This window comes from Podarcis vaucheri (assembly GCF_965113315.1).
Source record: "Podarcis vaucheri genome assembly, chromosome: 3".
NCBI classification, from domain to species: Eukaryota; Metazoa; Chordata; class Lepidosauria; order Squamata; family Lacertidae; genus Podarcis; species Podarcis vaucheri.
The window spans coordinates 64,257,561-64,279,092 of NC_138761.1; the positions used below are offsets into that span (position 1 = coordinate 64,257,561).

General features: G+C 40.5%; 1 protein-coding gene across 4 annotated transcripts in view; it reads right to left on the reverse strand.

Annotated features, from left to right (window-relative positions):
• PDE7B (phosphodiesterase 7B) overlaps positions 1–21,532 on the reverse strand; it is a 171,538-nt gene that overhangs the window by 16,240 nt on the left and 133,766 nt on the right. For all 4 annotated transcript variants that reach the window (XM_082215964.1, XM_082215965.1, XM_082215962.1 and 1 more), the window contains 6 exons: positions 15,043–15,126; positions 9,478–9,629; positions 6,869–6,932; positions 5,263–5,358; positions 3,816–3,916; positions 2,001–2,132 (listed from right to left, as the gene is read on the reverse strand). In XM_082215964.1, coding sequence (XP_082072090.1) covers positions 2,001–2,132; positions 3,816–3,916; positions 5,263–5,358; positions 6,869–6,932; positions 9,478–9,629; positions 15,043–15,126 — 629 coding nt within the window. The remainder of the gene's footprint in view (positions 1–2,000; positions 2,133–3,815; positions 3,917–5,262; positions 5,359–6,868; positions 6,933–9,477; positions 9,630–15,042; positions 15,127–21,532) is intronic.

Sequence of the window (21,532 nt, forward strand, 5' to 3'; positions counted from 1 at the left end):
AAGTTAGCATGATGTGGGTTCCCTAAAATAGGATGCCCTCTGAGATGTGGTTGTTCATGTGAGGATGAGGACACTTGGAAAATATACTTATGAAGATTCCTGACATAGCAGTTTATCTGTATGTCTATGTGATTATATGCAACATTTTGGTTTATCTGTGAAGACTGTACAGTTCTCAAAGAATAATCTGCATTTATTTCATAGGATAATAATGTTCCTCAGAGTTTTCTTTTCCTCCTGTCCAGAACCCCTGACATTTGGAGGAGTCTGGAGCAGTGCCCCAGATCATCACAGTGGTATATCTATGTTTGGCTATGGCTTGTCAAAACAGATAGAGCAAGCTGAGTTAGTCACAGGATATCTCAGCATCCTTCTGTCATAGCCTTGGCTCTCATAGCCCCCCTGTCTGTTGCTTTATCTTAGTGTAGAAGGACAGTCTGGCCTGTTACACAACTGACATCTCCAGGGAGAAAGTATAGATGGTAGTGAGAGCTGAAGAGAATCTCTCTCTCTCTCTCTCTCTCTCTCTCTCTCTCTCTCCTCCATCCCCAATTAGTTCAATAGAAAACCAGGATTCCCCAGGGAGCTGGTTACAGACTCAATTGCACTAATCTAGTTCACCAGAAACAAGCAGAGCACAAGTGAGAGTGGCCAGCGAATTAGGTAGTATAAAATACAACCTGTGCTAGCATAATAAATCCTAAGGTTCTCTGACCACAGTTACTCATTTCAGATACAAAAGCAACTGCTTGCTGTGGGCAACTTCTCACATTCTTTTTTGAAGACATGGGTGCAGGCTTTGGAAATCCCCTCCGTGCACACTGTGCTTTATGTTTTGAGGATGAGAGTTGAAACTTTCCAATTTCTTAAGAATATCTACGAAAAGTCCAACTGCTTCTCTCCAGCCCCACCTCCCAGTCACTACTGCCTACTTTAAATCAGGAAGGGGTTCTGTGGGATGCCAGAGGGCACACTATACAGTGGTGCCTCGCAAGACGAAAAGAATCCGTTCTGTGATTCTCTTCGTCTAGCGGTTTTTTCGTCTTGCGAAGCAAGCCCATTGGCGGATTAGCGCTTTTAGCGGCTTTTAGCGGTTTATCTGCTGATCGGATCAGCAGATAAGCGGCTTAGCGGCTTAGAAAAAGGGGGGAAAGGGAAAAAAACCAGCAGGAACTCGCAAGACATTGTCGTCTTGCGAAGCAAGCCCATAGGAAATTCGTTTTGCGAAGCACCTCCAAAATGGAAAACTCTTTCGTCTAGCGAGTTTTCCGTCTTGCGAGGTATTCGTCTGTATTGTCATTTAGGTAACCAGTGCCAAACAGGTAACTCATCCACCATATAATAAGTGGAGAGGGTGGGGAAGCACAGGGAACAAAGATTTAGCTAGTTACTAGTAAAGCAGTGCATCTGTGTGAAACAGCTCTTCATTTTGAACTGGGGTCTTCTCTGAAAAGTCTGGCTTTGGGTTGGATTCCACAGAAATACAGAATAGCACTTAATGTTGTAATGGGAATATAACGTTTTTTAAAAAAAAAGTTTATAGCACCCGAGATAAGTTTGAAAGTGTGAGGGGAAGTTTTCCAGTGTCTACATAGCTCCACTTTTCTCCCCAAGACCAAAAAAACCAAAAATGTATTGTACAAAACAGGAAAAATTCTACAAATCAGTTTAATTTTCACGAGTTACCAAGTTCAGATGTTCTACTCACAAAAGTTGGGTTGCCTAGATGCCAAAACTCAACTTGAAAAAGAAAAGGAAGGAGCAGCATATAGACAGCCCTGGATACAATGATGTCTGATTATTTGTGATGGTGAATAGAACATTTGTTTGTATAAGGGAGAAGAATTGTGAAGGATTCGTATCCAGAGTTTACATGACTCCTTCCTAAGATAGAAAACCTAACGTCGCAATTGTAGTGCTGCAATATCAAATGCAGCTAAGCTATAATAAAAATCTAAAATTGTACTTGTATAACCTTTGAGACATAAGTACATTCTCACCTGGTATAAACTGGCAAGATGGTGTTTGGTTTTTATCAAAAATGGTTGGTTTACTCCTGGATGATCTACATCATGTGCTGCAGCAGCTAGTAATCCAAGCATGATGTCCAGAGGTGTGAGGAAGTTGGCAAGCTGCAACCATGCAAAAAAATCAAGGTTAAATGAAATATGAGAGTTGTTGCTCACCATTCACAGTTAAGTGAACTCATGCCCATAAAACTGTGTAACTTTTATGACTATGCAGAGTAAGTTCACTATGTAGCTCATTTGCATGACACTGATGAGGTCATAAAGGCTCTTGAGTTTATATTGCAACTCCACATTATTGACTTTTGCAGCAGTACACTTGGAGTGCTTCCAGACTTCTGCTATATTTGAGTGGGATTTAGTCACATACTAGCAAATCCAGTTATGCAATTAAGTTGATGTGGCATTCTAGCACAAAGAAACCCCCTTCTTATAAAAATAAAAACCAGACCTTTTGCATAAAAGTGACAAGAAAAAGCCCTGGGAAGTGTGGGATACCATTTGCTCAACGCAACATTTTACAACCTCCCTACAAACAAATCTGAATGCATGCTCAATAGGTAGCTGACAGTGTCTAACGTCACAAACTTTGTGTAAACAAATCAGGATGAATGCCTGGAAGTGACCTCAGTTGAAACAAATGGTTGAGGTGCCAGCAATCAAAACAGTGTTCAAATGGGGAGGTGGATGTTACGTGTAAATACCTTTTGAAAATCTGCCAAAGGATAATGCAGATACAAGTGATACCAGCCAAACCTCATGCACTACTGCCACAATGACAGATATTAATGGTGAGTAAAAGTAGTGCATTGTAAAAAAGCATTATTTTAGCAAATCTCAAAAGTTAGTGTAGCACCCTTTGATTTGTGAGGGGGGGAGGGCAGATCCAGCTGTTCTGTTGCTGGCTGGCATTCATGAATAATGTAGCTGTGAATAGCTTAACTGAGGGCTCTAAACAAATGGAAAAGGTGCTGCATAAGCAGAGTACATATCTACAGATATATTCATCAGCTGTTCTATTGATTTGATTTGGTGACACTGGATTTAAGATTGCCTTATAGGTCCTTCAGGGACGCGGGTGGCGCTGTGGGTAAAAGCCTCAGCGCCTAAGGCTTGCCGATCGAAAGGTCGGCAGTTCGAATCCCCGTGGCAGGGTGTGCTCCCGTTGCTCGGTCTCAGCGCCTGCCAACCTAGCAGTTTGAAAGCACCCCCGGGTGCAAGTAGATAAATAGGGACCGCTTACTGACGGGAAGGTAAACAGTGTTTCCGTGTGCTGCGCTGGCTCGCCAGATGCAGCTTGTCACGCTGGCCACGTGACCCGGAAGTGTCTCCGGACAGTGCTGGCCCCCGGCCTCTTGAGTGAGATGGGCGCACAACCCTAGAGTCTGTCAAGTCTGGCCCGTACCGGCAGGGGTACCTTTATAGGTCCTTCATATGTTCCAAGCAAAGGATATGCATGTCTAAGATACTTTGGGTGGTAGTCAGCTATCTTTTACTCAGTGTGGACCCACTGAAACCCTCTCCCCTTGCAGCTTTCTTCATTTGAGCTTCATAATTTCTGTGTGTTTGTGTAATTTTGTTGTCATTTTTAAACAACTAAGAAACCGTTGCTGATCAGCAGATCTGCCAGTAGATCCCAATCTTCACAGCAACTCAGTCAATCCACAAGCAAAAAGCCCCCAATATACATCTTGAGGAATGCATTTGTTTTTCATTAGTAGAATGGTGTCAGTATTTCCTATTGAGAAATTATCTTAACAATTCTTAGGAGGGAAGGAGTTTGGTTACCTTGGGCTCCTTTAGGTAGCAGTGCATAGCTTGGGTGACATCAGCAGCATGAACAGCATTGTGGTATGGGTTTTGACTATGGTAATCTTCTTGCACCATAACTAGAAGTGAAAGAAGATAAACAATTGGTATAGCCCTTAACAGTGCTAGAAGGCAAAGGGTTAAAGTGTCACTTATATTTTGAAGCATTCAAAAGTCAAGACCAACCAAAATGTCACAAAATAGTGAGCAAGCTCTTGAGTCCAAGAGCTTCATCAGGCTGGATGTTAAGCAAACCAGAAGGGGGAGATGTTAAGCAGGAGTGGAAGTGAGAGGAAAGCTGGTTTGGCACTGAATTCATAATGCCCACATTGGTCAAAAGTTCATTTTTGTTGCATAGGCAGAATGGCTAAGGGTCTAGGGATTGTCATGCAGAGTGCCAGCACTTCAGAATTTACCACTACACCACTGACTCTTACCCCAAAACATGATCATTCTCTGAATATGTGATTAAAATATGTTTGGTCATTTTGAAACTTTGGATTTATGTCTTGAATTCAACCCACTGAAGCTCTTTCTTAAAAAGAACCCAGTGGCTTGGCACTCTTACAAGACTGTCCCTTGGTGGAAGAAAAACGCACCCCCATGCTAGAAAAGCTTTGCCAGACTTTTAAAGGCTTTGAAGCCTATTTTATAAATCACCCTTTATTGTTCTTCATGAAAGCATGGATTCAGAAGAAAAATAAATAGTATTTGTGGAGGACAGGAGGAGAATCTATGATTGCATAATTATATAAGCTTGCTTTTCTATATGAATATTAATATGTTGGTACCTGCATTTTCTGCTGCTACCTATCTGGAAATGGCCTCAAAATATGGTCCTCCAAAATCACCCCTGCACTAAGGCAGAGACCCTATATTCTGAATCTGGATTATCATTTAAAAACAACAACAATTTAGCATTTTAAGATTTTAAGATCCTCTAGATAATATGTTTATTCCAGTTCTGGAATGGGTCAACTTTCCAACTTTACAGCTCTCCCCACCCCCATTATCATAAGAAATGAGAATTGCTGCTGAAGCTGAGCCTTCCATGTAACTGTTCAATTTCAACTTACCAAAGACTGATAAAGGAAATGTCACACTAACCCACACTAAAGAAGAACATATTATACCAAGCAGAGGGCCTTCTCGGTAGTGGCGCCCGCCCTGTAGAATGCCCTCCCATCAGATGTCAAGGAAATAAGCAGTTATCGTATTTTTAAAAGACATCTGAAGGCAGCCCTGTTTAGGGCAGTTTTTAATACTTAATGCTGTATTGTTTTTAACACTCAATTGGGAGCTGCCCAGAGTGGCTGGGGAAACTGAGCCAGATGGGCAGGGTATAAATAATAAAATAATAATAATAATAATAATAATAATAATAATAATAATAATTAATTACTAAAGAGAGGGAAGAAGTACTTACCTAAGAATCTGTGTAATGTAACCATGTCTAACTGAAAATGGTGGATAAGCCCATGTACGTTGAAGAGGTGGCACAGCAAGGTTACAAGGCTGTTTCCTGAGGGAACAGACAGACGTGCATTAACTGGATGAAAAAAACCCATACAGTGGTACCTCGGGTTAAGAACTTAATTCGTTCTGGAGGTCCGTTTTAGCTAATGGGGCCTCCCACTGCCGCTGCACCACCGCCATGCGATTTCTGTTCTCATCCTGAAGCAAAGTTCTTAACCCGAGGTACTATTTCTGGGTTAGCGGAGTCTGTAACCTGAAGCGTCTATAACCCAAGGTATCACTGTATTTAGCAACCTTGTTAATTGTGTTACTCTCTTGCCCCGCTAGTGCTGTCCATAGATATGCAAGTTATTAGAATCATAAAATTATAGAGTTGGAAGGGCCCTGAGGGTGATTTCACTTAAATGTAGCCTTCTATAATTCATAATGGCTTTGCTGGGGACCCAGAAATGCAGGCTCCATAAGCCTGAAAACCTTCCTTCTGCTTCTCAGTTATGTTAACGCATAGACTCATGTTACCCCAATGGCAAGAAAATCCCTCTCGTAATTGTATTTCCAGAAACGTCCCCCAAAATAAGGGCCATAGGACTGGAGGGGGCATAGCTTGGTGGGTAATCTAAATGGCTTGCACAAACATGATCCCCTGTTCATATCCTACCATCTCCAGTTAAAGACAGTGAGACTGCTGGTGGTGGTACTGGCTTGTGGTCCCACAATGTGCCTGTAGGGTAGATAGCAATTTTGTGCAAACAGTTTGGTGTGGTGAACTGTCTTGTATTCACATTCAAAATTCCAAGGGGTTGTCTTCAACTACAGCCTTCTCAGAGTAAACCCATTAAAATTAATGAACCAAAGTCAGTAGTATCCATTAATGTAAATGGGTCTACGCTGAGTAGAACTAGCACTGAATATCCTCCTACATGTCTAAAAGTTCTGCAAATTCTGGAAACTAAAATGAATGGTTGCTATTTAAATTGCTCTGCTTCAAGAGCTAGGAGGAGATAATAGCATATATATTTTTCAACCAAATAACATTGAAAAACAATTCCCAAGAAAATTGCATCGTAGTTTTCTTAAATTATTTGCAAGACAAATTCTGGGTTATAGCAGAAAATGGTCTGGATATGTTTTTTGTGTTGTTGTTTTTTTAAAAAAACAAGATCTAGGCGATTGAGGGAAATGAGTATTTCTATGCTTCAAGGATGCCAGGAATAATGGTGTCAATAGCCAAATCTCTACTGCCTTTTGACATCTCTTCAGCATACATATATTGCCAGCCTTTTCCCACAACCATGGGAGCTAGAAACTGGGCTCTTGAAAATGGATTGCATTTTTTCAGAAGTTTGCACATGCCACCAGATTCTGTATGGAACAGATTCTGTAATACATGATGATGTGACTGCAGCTATGCACACTTCTAAACCCTTCCCTTCATTTAGGAAAACTGACACATAGGTAAAAACTACAGCAATAAAAGATTTAAGGATGATGGAGAAACCTAAAGGCAATGATTAAGAATCAATAATGTTCTCTGAAAGGTATTTTATGCAACTTACCATTTGTCAAGCGGTCAAACAGGAAAATGTCAAAATCCCACATTCCCACTTTGGATAGCATATACTGGGAATATAAAAATAAAAGGCAGAATGACTATGTACAAACTAAGTATTAACAGATTTACATGAAAACCAGTACTTTATAAATTATGGGGCTCATTGTTTCTAGGAAACTGCACACCCTCATTTAAGAGATGTGGAAGTGGGCTGAATTTGCACAGTGGTAATGGAAATGCACTCTATATATGTTCAGAAGTAACCATGCCTTTTCACATGCTCTGGATATGAGCTCACAAATTATTATTTACTTTCCTATCTTTGCCCTGGCCTTTGACACCTGAGATACGTGCTTTCAGGACCCACCCTGGTCCTGTGATTGTAATCTGTTTTAACTGCATTTTGAATTTGAATTTGTTGTAACCTGTCCCGGGTGAAGGGCAGGTGATATATTTAATAGCAACAACAAGGATAACAATAAATAATTAGATTTAATAATAATAAATCTGAAATAATGGTACTAATTTAAGAAAAAATAATATATTAGAAATAATTTAGTACACAAAATTGTACTCTTTGGTACATTTATGACATTTGAAATTGTAAGTACCTTTGTTTTAATTAAGTGATAGTTCAAATGTAGCCAGTTTTAGAGAGGAACCTGCATAGCGAACACTGCCATCCTATACATGTCTAATCCAAAAGTCTCAGAAGCAAGCCCAAAATGAGACTTACTCTTGGCTGATTGTGCATAAGATTGCAGTCTAAGACACCTACGTATAGTTTAGTATTTGTCAGTTGGGAAAACAGCACTGTAAACAAAACTAGGTTTTTATATGGAAAGCTTGTTATCGGAACTCACATTATTGGGGGCAGGGAGGAACTCAGAAAATGGGGTGGGGAACCTATGGCCCTCCATTCATTTCTGGACTATTGCTCTCTTCATCCTTGATGGGAGCTGGAGTCTGACACTATCTGGATGGCCATAGTTTCACATCCTGGCTGTAGTGTAATTAACAACAATTTAGAAAATCAGCAAGACCATCTAATCTACCTGCAAACAAATCAGGACGAATGCTCAATAAACAGGTTCTCTAGAAGCACCCATAGAAAATTAGCTATGCTGAACTTGCTTTCTTTTTATCCCATTCCATCCAAGCAGATTATATATCCTTGAAATAAGTTCTTAGCATAGCTCTAAATATATTTCTCTAAAAAGAACCAGCATCTTAAAGAACCACAGCTTCTGCTTCCCACTTTCAGCTTCACAGACTTCAGAAATTTATTTCTTTCACATATATTTTACATACTGCTTAACGCTAGAACCGTCTCTAAGTGGTTTAGAAAGAGAAATTGAAGGTTTGCCCAAGACTGAAATGAGCTTCTCAACACTGTACCCTCCAACATTTCAGACAAAAGCAGGGACACATTTGCAAAACCTCAACTGGTTGAAACTTCCTGACAGAAGAATCTAAGAAGAGCCTGCTAGATCAGCCCAATGACCCATCTACTCCAGAATCCTGTTCTCACAGTGGCCACGCACTGTGGCCTGCATGAAAACCCACAAGCAGGATTCGAGCCCAAGAACATGCTCCTTCCTGTGGTTTCCAGCAACCGGTATCCATTGCTGCACTGCTGCCTCCAGCTGAAAGTATGCTTTGCTGAAACCTACTTTTAACCCTTATGAAAAGTTTGTTTGCTGAAATGCCTGCTATCTGCTGTATTAATTTACACTGCAATACCTGGTCCAGTGCTGTTTTAGAAACCATGAGGGCAGGGGGAGCACATCCCATTATGCCGCTTGAGGCAAAATAGGAGGTGCCACCTTTCCCTGCCCTTCCGTTCCCATACCTGTTGCGCCACTGGCACTCCTCCTTTGCACGCCCTTCTGCTTCTGCAATTTGGGGTGAGATCTCACCTAAAACAAGCAAGATCTTGCACACTCACAAATCTTGCGCGATTACAGCTGAAATCAGTGGCGCTTCCACGGAGGCAGCATCCACAGCAGTCTGCCTAATGGCAGGGCCAGCTCTGCTTGAAGGTATGGCTTCTTTTCACAGAATCACAGAGTCGGAAGGGACCAGGAGGATGATTAAAGATATACTAGAACAAGGGTAGCCAACATGGTGCCCTCCAGAGTCACACACTGGAGACTCTAGAGTTCTACAACTTGCAACATTCATAACTTGCAACATTCATAACATTCACTAGAGTTCTACAACTTGCAACATTCATAACTATTGACCATGCTGGCTAGGGCTGATAAGAGTTGTAGACCAACAACATATTGACCGCACCATGTTGACTACCCGTGTGCTACAACACACTTGGGTCATTTCCCCACCCTCAGCAGTCCCCAAACCCTACCACACATTGTTCAGGAGAGGCTTCTGACCCACTGGAGAGGCATTTAAGGGTTGCAAGTGGTTACAGGGGGAGGAGGGGGCAGAAACATTCTTTCCATGAACTTCCTTATGTCAAATTATCTCAGGATCCAATTCCACATATCTAACATTCCTTCATGTTGAATTCAAGTGAATCTTCAGCCGATCTCTTTGTTACATTTAGAACAATAAGTCTTTAGTAGGGAGTTTGTTGAAGATGCCTCTTACCCTTGCTTGCCCAAGGTAGCCTTCATCCAGCAAGTACAGCGAAGCCTGTGGTACGATTCCACGCAGTAGCCTGGATGCATGGAAGTATCTCTGGAAGCTCAACAGTCTTTTTACCTTTTTCTTTGTTCCAATTTCCCCTGAGTAAATGGTATCTGTGGAAAAATGACAGGTACAAAGATCTTCACTAAACGAATAAGCAGGAATTCAGTGAAGGCCAGATTTTGACTATGCTGAAAATGCAAAAGTACTAGGATCGTGGGGTTTTCTCTTCCAAACAGATATATTTCTGCCACTATATTCTACTCTCCCAAGGGCAACAAGAAAACAAATTATAATCTGTCAAAGATATGGAGCATCAAAGCATGGATGCTTTAACATGTTCTACTGGAAAAACAAATATAAGGATAAAGTGAATTATTTAAGTGGGTTTTTCAGTGAAAAACAAAAAAGCAATGTGATTCAGAACACCTTGGACTTGCAACCAGCATGAATATTTGATAGAACAATGTTCTAGGGACTGCTGAGTAAACCATGCTGAGGGGAGCACTGGAAGATAGAAACAAAGCCAAATTTCAAACAGAATGAAACATCTGCAGTCATAACAGAAGTGTGAAAAATATCCTTAAAAATGCATGTTATATTTAAATAATGTAATGGTGGCACTGACTAAACACACATGACCAGATGGTATCTGGTACAAGATGCTCCATGATAATGTACAATTCATTATATTTTTATGTCTCCCAACTTACCTTACATAGGCAATGTTCAGGTTAGGGCAATTGTCTTGGGCCTCGTACATGGAGGCACCCAAACAAACCAAGACAAACTTGGTTATGTTTCAGTGTTCATCTTAAGCTACCCGCCATTTACTGGGTCTGACTTCAAAAAGACACATCTTCTCTTATTGTCCCTTTGTTTGGCCTCCCCTCCTCTCTCAGACTGCCAGGAACGAAGCGGCTTGATCCAGACAGTCTGAGAGACCAGTTCCCAAAGAATCTGCAATCAATTGTTTCTAACAGAAGCTGTGTGCATATTACTGACTTAAAATATAATGAGGTTATTTCTACCCTGGCTGTGTTTCAAACCACTTTCATATTTATCAGTATGGTTTGATGTATTTCAAAGTCACCTATGTTGTAATATTCATTTACTGACTCACACTTGAGTGCATGAAAGGGTTAGCCTGCCCTGAGCTCAAGTTGCCAGTGTAGGTGAAGTTACTAGGCTCCCAGTAGCCTTTGCTTCCTCCCCTCTCTTTTCTTTCTCCTGCTTCCCTCTCTGTTACAAGAGAGAAAACAATCTCTTCCAAACCTCTCTTTTCAACAAGCCACTGTCTGTCCATACAAGTGGAGGAGAGGGTGTGTTTATGTCTTCATCATATGACTTAACAGTTTCAAATCAGACTGAAGCTGGTATAGGGGGAAATGCATCAAGGTGCAGTATTTCCCAAACTACAGGATAGATATGGATTGTGGCTAATGTTCTGTGTTCACAGTCCATTGGTGGGAGCATGCCGGGTGTGGAGTTAATGGAAGCAGGCATACAGCCTGACTTGTGCTTATTGGTCAGCAGTTGCCTCTGCTTGTGAGCTTTCTCTCTGAACAAGAAGTATGCTCCAAGCTTTCCAATCCAGTTCAGAAATTCCACTGAAAATTAGACAAAGACCCAATGACCACTATTAGAGAAGCCACTGTGTTTCTAGTCAACCACTGGACAGGAATTTATTCCACTGAATGAACAGAAAACCTACTAAATTCAGTAGGGAAACCATCAAAATTAGCAACATTGTACTGGCCAAATTGGTTGATACCTGACAGCACATTAACTGCTGAATCTGCAAACAGATTAAGGTAAAGTACTGCAAACTTAGGTTTAGTTCCACTGACTCTAGAGGGGCAGCAAATCATTCTGCAAATGCAATTGTATGATAGAACTGCATTGTGTCGCAGTAATAAATTTGACAATCAACCATCTAAAGAATTTTCAGATTGAGTGTCTTAACCTAGCTTCCTAAATCTTATCTGTAGTTTTATAGTAAGATACATTTCAAAGTGTAAAATTATGGCTGATTACAGAGTAAGTGAAAGGAAATAGCCATTCTTTACCCCTGTTCCTTCTCAAGGAAAATGAACATAACCTGCAATAACAGAAAACCCTGTTTTTCATTTATCATCTTAATAGTTCATCCACTTTGTTCTCTCTCTTCCTTGTGTCAGCTGGAAAATCTCAATGTTATCATCAGAACACCCTTTCCTTAGAACAGAAGGTCAGGTAACAAATTAAGCAACTCACCGCTATATATGTGTGTGTGGTGTGTGTGTGTGTATGTGTGTGTGTGTGTGTGTGTGTGTGTGTGTAAGTCATATATGAAAAAGGATCAAGTAACTAGTCAGATTCTTGTACAAATATTGTCCAAGTAATATAATTTTTTTTTATGGAACTAGAAAAATAATCCTTTATTGTGTTTGCAAGTTAACACTGGGACATTATTTTAGTGAATAAAAATATCTCAACAAGTTGATTTGGTTTTCTCAAAAAAAAAAAAAAAGGAAGGGAAGGGAAGAGTCTAACCTACTTTCAGTAATGGTTTCAACTAACTAAAATGCTGCTGAGAATTTGAAAAACATAGATATTTTCACCATAACTGAAGTCCTTTAAGAATCCTACACGAGGATTCCATAACTATGTCCTGTTTCATGGTATTCCAGCTTTACTTGTGCATCTTCTAGCTAAAAGTAAGCCTGATTAAATTTTATGAGACTTACTGCTTCTACACCATACTTTTAAAGCTCATTTCATTTCCCAAAGAATCCTGAGAACTTGTTAAGGAATCTTGGAATTGTATACTACAGTATCCAGGATCCTATTTGGGCATGAGGAAAGAAATGAGCTTTAAATGGATGGTGCATACACAGCCTTGCAGCCTAACTTAAGCAAATGAAATGATTCAAGTTATTGGGTTTGAAAATAAAATGCCATTTTACTAGTATTTGATTTGAACACACACACCAAGAAATCCAAAAGGTATGCTGGAGTTTTTGTTGATATTCTTTTTATGGTGTTCATGAGTGGGTGAGCTGAAAAAATCTCAAGCCCCATCTAGATGGGTCTGATACCAGTATCAATTTCTGTGCTTTCAAAACCTGTAAGTCACATATTCAGCGCCCTTCAGCCTGTTTGATTCTTTACTAAGTCCACCTTGGTAGGCACCAGTCTGACACAGGCTGAAATTTCTATGGTGAGAATGGGGATGACGGGGAGAAAAAATGTCTGCCTTTCCCCAGGGCACTTTCCCCTCTCCAGCTGTGCATTAGTGCCTGGCAGGGATTTCAAGAAACTGGTATCTGAGTGCACCAGACACTACATTTGAGCACTATGATATTGGTTTGGAACACAGTATCAACTTACATGGGGGTTACGTTCTGGTGATCACACCTAAAGCCAAAACTGCATATACAGTAGTCAAAGCACTGGGTTCAGTGGCAGCTGGGATGTCCAAAATATTACCCCCCCCCCAAATGTCTGCCCTCTTTCTTCCCCACTTTCAATTTTTTTTTTAAATTGCTAAGTGCATAAAGTTAAATGCTTGGAGGTTACAGACTTACTGTAGTCTGTTCTGCCAAACTTGGGGGAGAGAGAGAGAGAGAGAGCGTGCTCTAAAGTAGACAGATGAGCCACAAGTCAAGTTCAAAGTATACAGTTCACTATACTTGAGCCAGGGTTAACTAAAGACATTTCGGGGCTTGAAGCAAAATCTCCAAGTGGTGTCTCCCCCAAGCCCCAAGCTAACTTCTATGAAGGAAGAAAGTTCTGAGAATGAAAATATAACCCAAGAATACTAATTGTACTTGTATAGTTGTTGGTCAAAGGAAATCTGCATCCTAGTGTTAATATTTTTAGATATGAAAGTGACTTTCACTGGACAATCTTGTGTAATTTGTCCTAATAAGAGATGTAGGTCTCATTATCAATCACTTATAGGTATTAATAATGAAGTATATTAATATGGTTCATAGTCCCTTTCTTGGGCTGCACTTTTAGGTGCTTAATAACAAATTCCCCAAAGAATTTTTAGTTCTTGCTTTTATTATGTATTTGGTGTTTTTATCTTGCATTTGTATGTTGTGAACCTCATTGAGATCTATGGAAGAAGGGTGGTATAAGCAAGCAAGCAAACAAGGGAAAGCACACACCCCCCCCAGTTCTCTGGGATTCACACCCCCCCCCCCACCACTGTACCACATGGAATTCCCCCTTATTCTTAATTAAGGCAATCAAGAAATATGTGCTGTATCAGTCATTGACAGATTGCATCCTAAGATAATGAAAGACAATTTTAATCACCACACATGAGTCACTGAAAAGATTTGGTTCAGTGATTCACTGAGCAACTTAGTCAATCGGAGGATTAAATTATTGCTGCCTTACCAGGAGAATCTGTTTGGAAATCCAAGCTGGGCTAAGCTCCAGTAAAATGGGGGGAAAGGATGCAATAAACATCTGATAACAGAAGCACTATAAATAAATGTGGAATTTACCCTTCATACTATACAGATTACCTATTCTTCCACAGATGGCCATGTTTAATTACACACACACATCAGAACTCTCACTTTGAGAGAATTGAGGGGTTTACAGAATTGTGACATGGTTTGTACACTGAAATGTGCTACAGATTCATTAATAAATGCAGGTTAAAGGCACAGTTCAGATGAAGGAAAGCATTTTAAGTTATGTTCAATAGGATTTTAGAGTGCTTAACTGTGGCTTGATTGTGGCCCATACCACAAGCAAAAATTCCACCAAGTGAAAGGAACATTGAGCTAAAACCATAAATCTTCATGAGTTGCAAAATTCAGGATTACACATTTTAGAAAACTCCCAGGCCTCAAAGAAAACAAGCCCCACCTGAAATCCCAAATGGAAATAGCACACCTGATCCCGCACATTATGCAGGTACAGGATTCTTCATCACATTACAGCCCTTTGCTTGTATGTCTAGCTTCCTATTTGACACATAAGAAAGACAGAGGGGAAAGTCCCTAGGATACTTTCTAAGGGCTCATCCACCACATCTGCTTGTCCTGTGCCTAGAAAGCATGGGTCCAAGCAGTCTCCCCCTTGCCCCACTCTTTTCTCAGGGAAAACCCACTCTTTAGCTCTAAACTGGAACAAATGGCAACCCACAGAAAACCTGATTGCCATTTGCTCTGATTGAGTGCTAGAGAGCAGTTTTCCCTGGGGGGAAGCTGTGGGACAAAAGGAAATGTGGTTAAATAGATTTTCCATATGTGCCTCCGATTTTATTTCTTCAACAGCAGGCATGATAGTGTGTATTGGCTGGTTCTCTTATCTGTCCAGGAATTCCAGCCTCTGGGAACATCCAGAACTGAGTAAGCAGTTTTCACCTGATGCCGCAGCTAAGGTAAAATAATTTATGAATGTGGAATTTAATTCATGACTTTGATAATAATTATTAGACTTGTGGTATAACAAGTTAAATAATGCATTTTTAAAAAACCCTCTGCCCACAAATCCACTTTCCGATAAGTGGTCACTTACTGTTGAGAAGGCGGAAGTCTATGAATGGGTAGGAACCACGTCGCTCAGAGAGAACCCCTGTCTGACCTCTCAGCCGTGCATCTCCTGCAAAACATGATTATTCAGCCAAGATTAGAGACACATTTTCTTCCAAGAGAATGTTGAGATACCTTATTAAGCCACGAGATTAATGGTAGCAAAGGAAAATGTCTACGAAGCCAAGTTTAATTTGATATAGTAAACTGGGGGGGGGGTCTCTTCTCAGCTCAGGCTCTGTATTTCTTTGTGGTTAGCCATCCAGTTAAAAGTAAAAAAAGTCAAAGTAATGAAGTCTACAGCCATCTGGGCACATTTGATGTTCCTATGCTGTCCCAATGCTCGTGGAATCTGCACTGATCTTCTCTTGGAGGGTGAGAGGAGGAAGTGGCCAGTGAACTATAATATGGCTGCAGACACCTTATAAGCTTAAAACACAGGTCATTCCTTTTCTCAATTTGGACTGAAGTTGGTTTGGGGGCGAAACTCATCAGATTGGTATTTTGTATGGATAGATACAAAATAGGTATGTATTCTGTGTTGCATTGTGTGTACACAGCTTCTCAGAATAGCAGAGGGAGTACTGGATGCAGAGTAAACAAGAATGAGTACACAGCCTAAGACACACACATCCTTTATGCTAACGGGTTTTTCAGCACACTCACAAGAAACAAGTCTTTTGCAAGTTTCATGTAAGTTAATGGAAACTGGGCAATAGCTAATTGACAATACAGTGACAGAGTCCAAGAAATGTGAGTCATTTCCTTCTTATGGAGTAATTCAAGACTTCCATATCCCTGGAAATCCATATTTGTATCTGTATCTGGTTAGCAAAACAAGCACATACTGGAAACAATTTTAGTAGCCCTCGCCTATAGGTATTGACTCTTGCTCACTGATTACTTCGTCAAAAATAGAGAACATATCTATTGATTTCATGTATCTCTAGGCTGATTTGAAATGTCTAATCTTTATTTAATTAAAAATACTTGGGGTGAAATAGTGTAAATTATCATTGAAGATTGCAAGCAAGAGCATATACAGTGGTACCTCGGGTTATATACGCTTCAGGTTACAGACGCTTCAGGTTACAGACTCCACTAACCCAGAAAGAGTACCTCGGGTTAAGAACTTTGCTTCAGGATGAGAACAGAAATCATGCGGCAGTAGTGGGAGGCCCCATGAGCTAAAGTGGTGTCTCAGGTTAAGAACAGTTTCAGGTTAAGAATGGACCTCCGGAACGAATTAAGTACGTAACCAGAGGTACCACTGTATTTGTGGCATTTCTAATACAAGGATTTTTCCTGGGAAATTAACATGCATTTTAAATACCAATATTTCTTTATTTAATTTTTTAAAATCCCATGCTTCTCCCAAAAAAGGCTCCCAAGGTGACTTAGAGATTATTATTTAAAAAAAGAAAAAAAAGCCAGAGGCTTACCATTTAAAAGACATGGCACAAAAGGAAAAGAGGGGAGGAGGAAGAAGAAAAAGGCAAACTTAGGCACCAATCTTTAAAGTTACATTTCTTATAAAGACTGGCTCATAATATGTTTAAAGGCATTTCTCAAAACATGAGCTTAAAAAGAAAAAATATTACTCTGAAATTAGTACTTTCTGGTTCCAATCTGACTAGAGTTTTGCATGATAAGTTGTTCCATTAGTACATTTCCCCATGTGTATCAGTTGCTGGTTCAGGAACAACAGACGTAAATCAAATGGACATCCAAGCAGAACCAAATCAAGACATTTAGAAGCCCTAAAATTAAGACATTTAGAAGCACTGAAAAGATTATTGTGCCCTCCACATGTAATTTAAAATAAAAGCAATGCTAAACCGTAACATAAAATTTTAAAATAAAAAGAAATAAAACAGAACACAGATTTATTGCAACACATGACAGGACTTGATTTCCTCACATTATTTTGACCTACATTACTAGGCAGGGGTAAGTAGTAAAAAGAAAACAGAAAAATGGGGGGAAGAGTGTGGAGTGGATGGTTAGGAAGTCTAAGTTCTGATGTTCACAACCTGGTGCAACAAGTCACATGTAAACAACTTTTAAAGTGTTCATGCATTTGGATCTGGTCCCCTGTTTCTTGCTCCTTCTCCTTGGGGCAGGTTACCATGAAGTACCTCCATCAGAATCTTGGGTACTTACTGCAAGACTTTGTAAAATGTTTGTTTCTCAAGTCTAGGAGTTAACAGCAAGGAGACTCATGCATGCATGAGGACAGAAACAGGGTGAACAGGTGCATGTGTGCCAGCCCTGCCCCCTCCACATCACCCCCAACCTTCCCACACACAAAAATGTGTTCACATGCTGAGATTAAACCCTTTCACCTAGATAGTGCATCTGCTATAAGGGAATTCATTTTCCATCACTTCGATAATTACATTTATCACCGGCATATTTGATTACCTGCCCACTCTTCCTGATATGTAGTTGAAGCAGTGTCATAGGAGTGTATTGGCTAGTGCCGAGGACATCACTGACAAAAAGCAACACCTCCCATGCTCAATAAAACAGATTATCTTAATCTGCAGACACTGTTGTCTTCTTCAGAGGCTCAATTGAGGAATACTAGTTTCTCCTGTTCTTTTTCTTTTTCTAGTTTATAAGAGCTCACTCTACTTTCTTCATTTCTGGAATGCATACTTTCCATGTTTACACAAACAAAACAAAACCCTAACAACCTGGCAAAAGAGCAATTTTCCCACACCATGCTGTGAATTTCTGTGTCCCTGTTATGTGACCCCAGTGGCCACAGGCTGTGTGTATATTGTAAATCACATGCTGAGTACTTGCAAAAGTTACAGGCCAGGTAAGGATTGTTTACCATAGGAGACATTTCCAATAGCAACTCCATGGCAACTGTAACGTATGCTCTGCCCTTAAGATTTCGGAGGTTTGATAATAGCATCATTAATTGCAGGAATCGGCACATGCATTTTAGGCTTTCTTGCATGCATTCCACCTCCCTGTCTAATTTCTTCAAAACCAAAGCAGAATGGGTGTTACATTTTTTCTTTTAACTTCATCTTCTTTTAAAAAGAAAGGATTCTGTAGAAAAGAAACAGAAAACTATAATCTTGAAAAGCTAGAGTTGCTCCAGCCTCTTTGCACCACGAAGAAAAATAATCATAGCAAAGAGAAATGGAAAAAGGGCTGTCTCTTTTCTGCTTGTTGAAGCTGAAGTCAAAAGATATCACTCAGGGATGTTCAGTGTTACAAACAGCTACTTGTCTGTCAGAGCCAATGGCTGGGGCAGCTGCTGGTTCTCCCAAAGGAGACGTTCCTCAGATTAATCTGTTGCCCACTTGGCTTCTTACTTTGTCTGTGTTTAACAAAAGTCTGTGCTAGGTAACACTTTTTGTTTTTAATGTGGCTTATTATGTAACAGTCAGCGAGTGTGGGTGCTCTGATGACAGCTTACTGTTAATGGAACATCAGTTTAAGTGACCAAAAACAAGCAGCTGGCTGTAACTAAAGCATCAAGGTCAATGTGGGATGTAGAGAAGAAAGCAAGACAAGACTGGGACATGGCTGGTACCAGCATCAGCTAAGAGCAGGGCTGTAGACCAAAAAACATATTGAGCTGGATAGTCGACATATAAGCAATGCTGAGGAGCATGGGGCTACTCCAACATCTGCAATTCATGGGTGTGCAATACCACACTTGTTACAAAAAAACAGACTGAAATGGTTATCCTATAAAAGTCTGTGCGTGTGCAAAGAAACACTGAGAACTAAGGTTGCAATCATAACCCCACTTACCTGAGAGTAAGCCCCATTAAATTCAAGAGGACTTAATTCGAAGCAGACATGGTTAGGATTATGCTGTAAGGAACAACTGACGCGATCTATCATGATATTTGTGCAACAGTAACCTGTTCCCCCTCCCCCATGTTTTTAATGAGATTCACAAACCCAAGCCCCGACAGGCCCATTTAGCCTTCTAAAACCTCCTGAAAGGTAAAAGTCCAAGCTTCCTCCCTTGCAGTGCCCTATAATTCAGACTCTGAAAGGGAGGCAATCTTAGCATAACTTCAAGAGCACATGAAGATCATAAGAGCCCTACCAGATCAGTCCAAATGCCCATCTAGTACAGCATCCTGTTGGGTATATTGCATTTGGGGGAAAAATTCACTTTAATTTTGGAAAAACAGTTTTTGAAAAACAAACCTTGCAGGTATCAAGAGCAATTGCATTGCTGTGCAGATTCAAAAGCTAACGAGCATAACTCAACTGTCCTTGAATGCCATTGCTGCATTTTACCACGGTGTAGGCCACAAGGGTTATCACATTCTACAGCTTATTCCCTGAACCAGTGATTAGCAGAATAAAAAAATGAAAAATGCCAGATAATATATGGAATTTAGCTTCTGAGTTAGAAGAATTTCAATTACCCTATACAGGGTGTTGTTGTTGTTTTTAAAGTGCACAGCGCGTGCAGTCTGATATAACTAAACTCACTCAGCAACATATAATGCATTGTGTTACTACGGCAACCCGATAGCCAGGGCCTTCATTAATATTTCTAACAAGTTTCATTACGATAATGTGTTTTATTAATTATGTAAATACTAGTTGATGAGTCTTCGGTTGCCTTTGTAAAATTCCTTTCACCAGAGGAGCAGCGTTCACATGTACATATTGATGCAGAGAACTGAACTGGGAATTAACCTTTTTCATTAAAGCATGTTCACCACTGCCAATTTTATTTTGACGGAAAAGAAGCTGTAGGGTCCCAGGATTCTGGATCTGACCTTCCACCAACTTCCTAGCAACTCCCCCCCCCCCCGCTTTGCTCCTACTTGTGTGCAAAGGTCTGTAGTAAACACTATGCACAGGAAACTCCCCCATCTATGACATGTCTCGGATTCATGACTTGCCATCAATTGGAGGATGCCAATTGTTTTCAGCTTACTAGGTCCCTAGAAGTAGAAACAGCAACTGGTGGATTTCCAACAAAGCTGAATGTTGGAAGATTCAAGACAGATAAAAGAAAGCACTTCTTCCTGCAGAGCCCAGCTATACTATGAAACTCATGTGCATAGGTGGCAGCGATGGCACCAACCTGGATGGCTTTAAAAAAGGATTGGACCAATTCACGGAGGAGAGGGCTATTGATGGCTACTAGCTGTGAGAGCTATGTTCTGTCTCCACAGTTGGAGGCAGCAGTGATTCTGAATGCCAGCTGCTGGAAACTGCAGGAGGGGAGGCGGCTTTGTTGCTCAAATCCTGCTTGCTGGTTTCCCCCATTCATCTGGTCAGCCGCTGTGAGAAAAGGACGCTGGACCAAATAGGCCATTGGCCTGATCCAGCAAGCTCTTCTTAAGACAACAACTCTTCTCTTCTTAACAACAACACAATCTAGCACCCCAGGCAGAAAAGGTTATTGCTCATATCTCTTTCTGCTCTGTTAGTTTTCTGTTGTTGTGGTGGTGGGAAATTTATTTGCATACACGGTAGCTTTCAAAAATGCGATCCTTTATGTGCTTTTGCTTGCAAGGAATTGCTCTTATTAAAAAGGCGTTCCTTTCAACAATCTGGAGTGATACAGCCCCAATTTGCCACTTCATTATTCGGCTGCATATGTAGACTAGCCTAATTTTCACTAGTTTGTTTGCATACCCTAGCTCATTGTTTCTTTAAACACTTCAGTGTTGTGGTAGGCACCACTCGGTAATTAGTGTGTGCTACTGTAATAACTTATTTGCAAACACAATAAAGCAGAATCAAACCATTAACTTTCACAATTTTAAGCAACTGTGCCCTTTCCAATTGCCTGAAATATCTGTGACCATTTCTTGCAAATGATGAACAAATTTCCAATTAAGAACGGACTTGCAGATCATTTATAGCTCTCAGCAAATGCATGTCCTTGGTCTGTGCTCATGGATTTAATGAGTCACACTGCATGCATTTTGTTTTATGAATGTGCAATTGATGTAATATGTACATAGTAATTTGTGAATTCTCTTGAAGATACAATTGGACCTTCTTTGTTTTTCAATTATTTTAAAGCACAGCCTGGCCAAAATCACACATGAGCTTCAGCTGGGATCAGTGCTTTTCTTATAGAAAAAATAGTGCCAGTACTACGTACCCTTGAGTACACCCCCCCCCAAAAAAAGCACTGGTTGGGATTCTCTTTCCAATGCAGTTCATGGGCTTTCTTCACTTTAACTGTAAGCAGCTCCCATCCAACTAGTGTAGAATTAAAGAGTCTTCTACTGCCCAAGACTGTGGTGTATACAGCTCTATAGCTAAATCCAGATGCATGGAGGTTTATTTCCCTACCATTTCCCCCCCTCATTCCTCCCCACCCCCTTCTTTGCATGAGATGCCAACTAATGCATCCCAATGCCAAGTAGCTGCTGTAACATCTGGCTCAAGGGCAGCTTCTCCTGCCAGATGTGTTACAATAACCATTGAAACAGATCCTGCTGGAAATTTAGCCAGGCTGT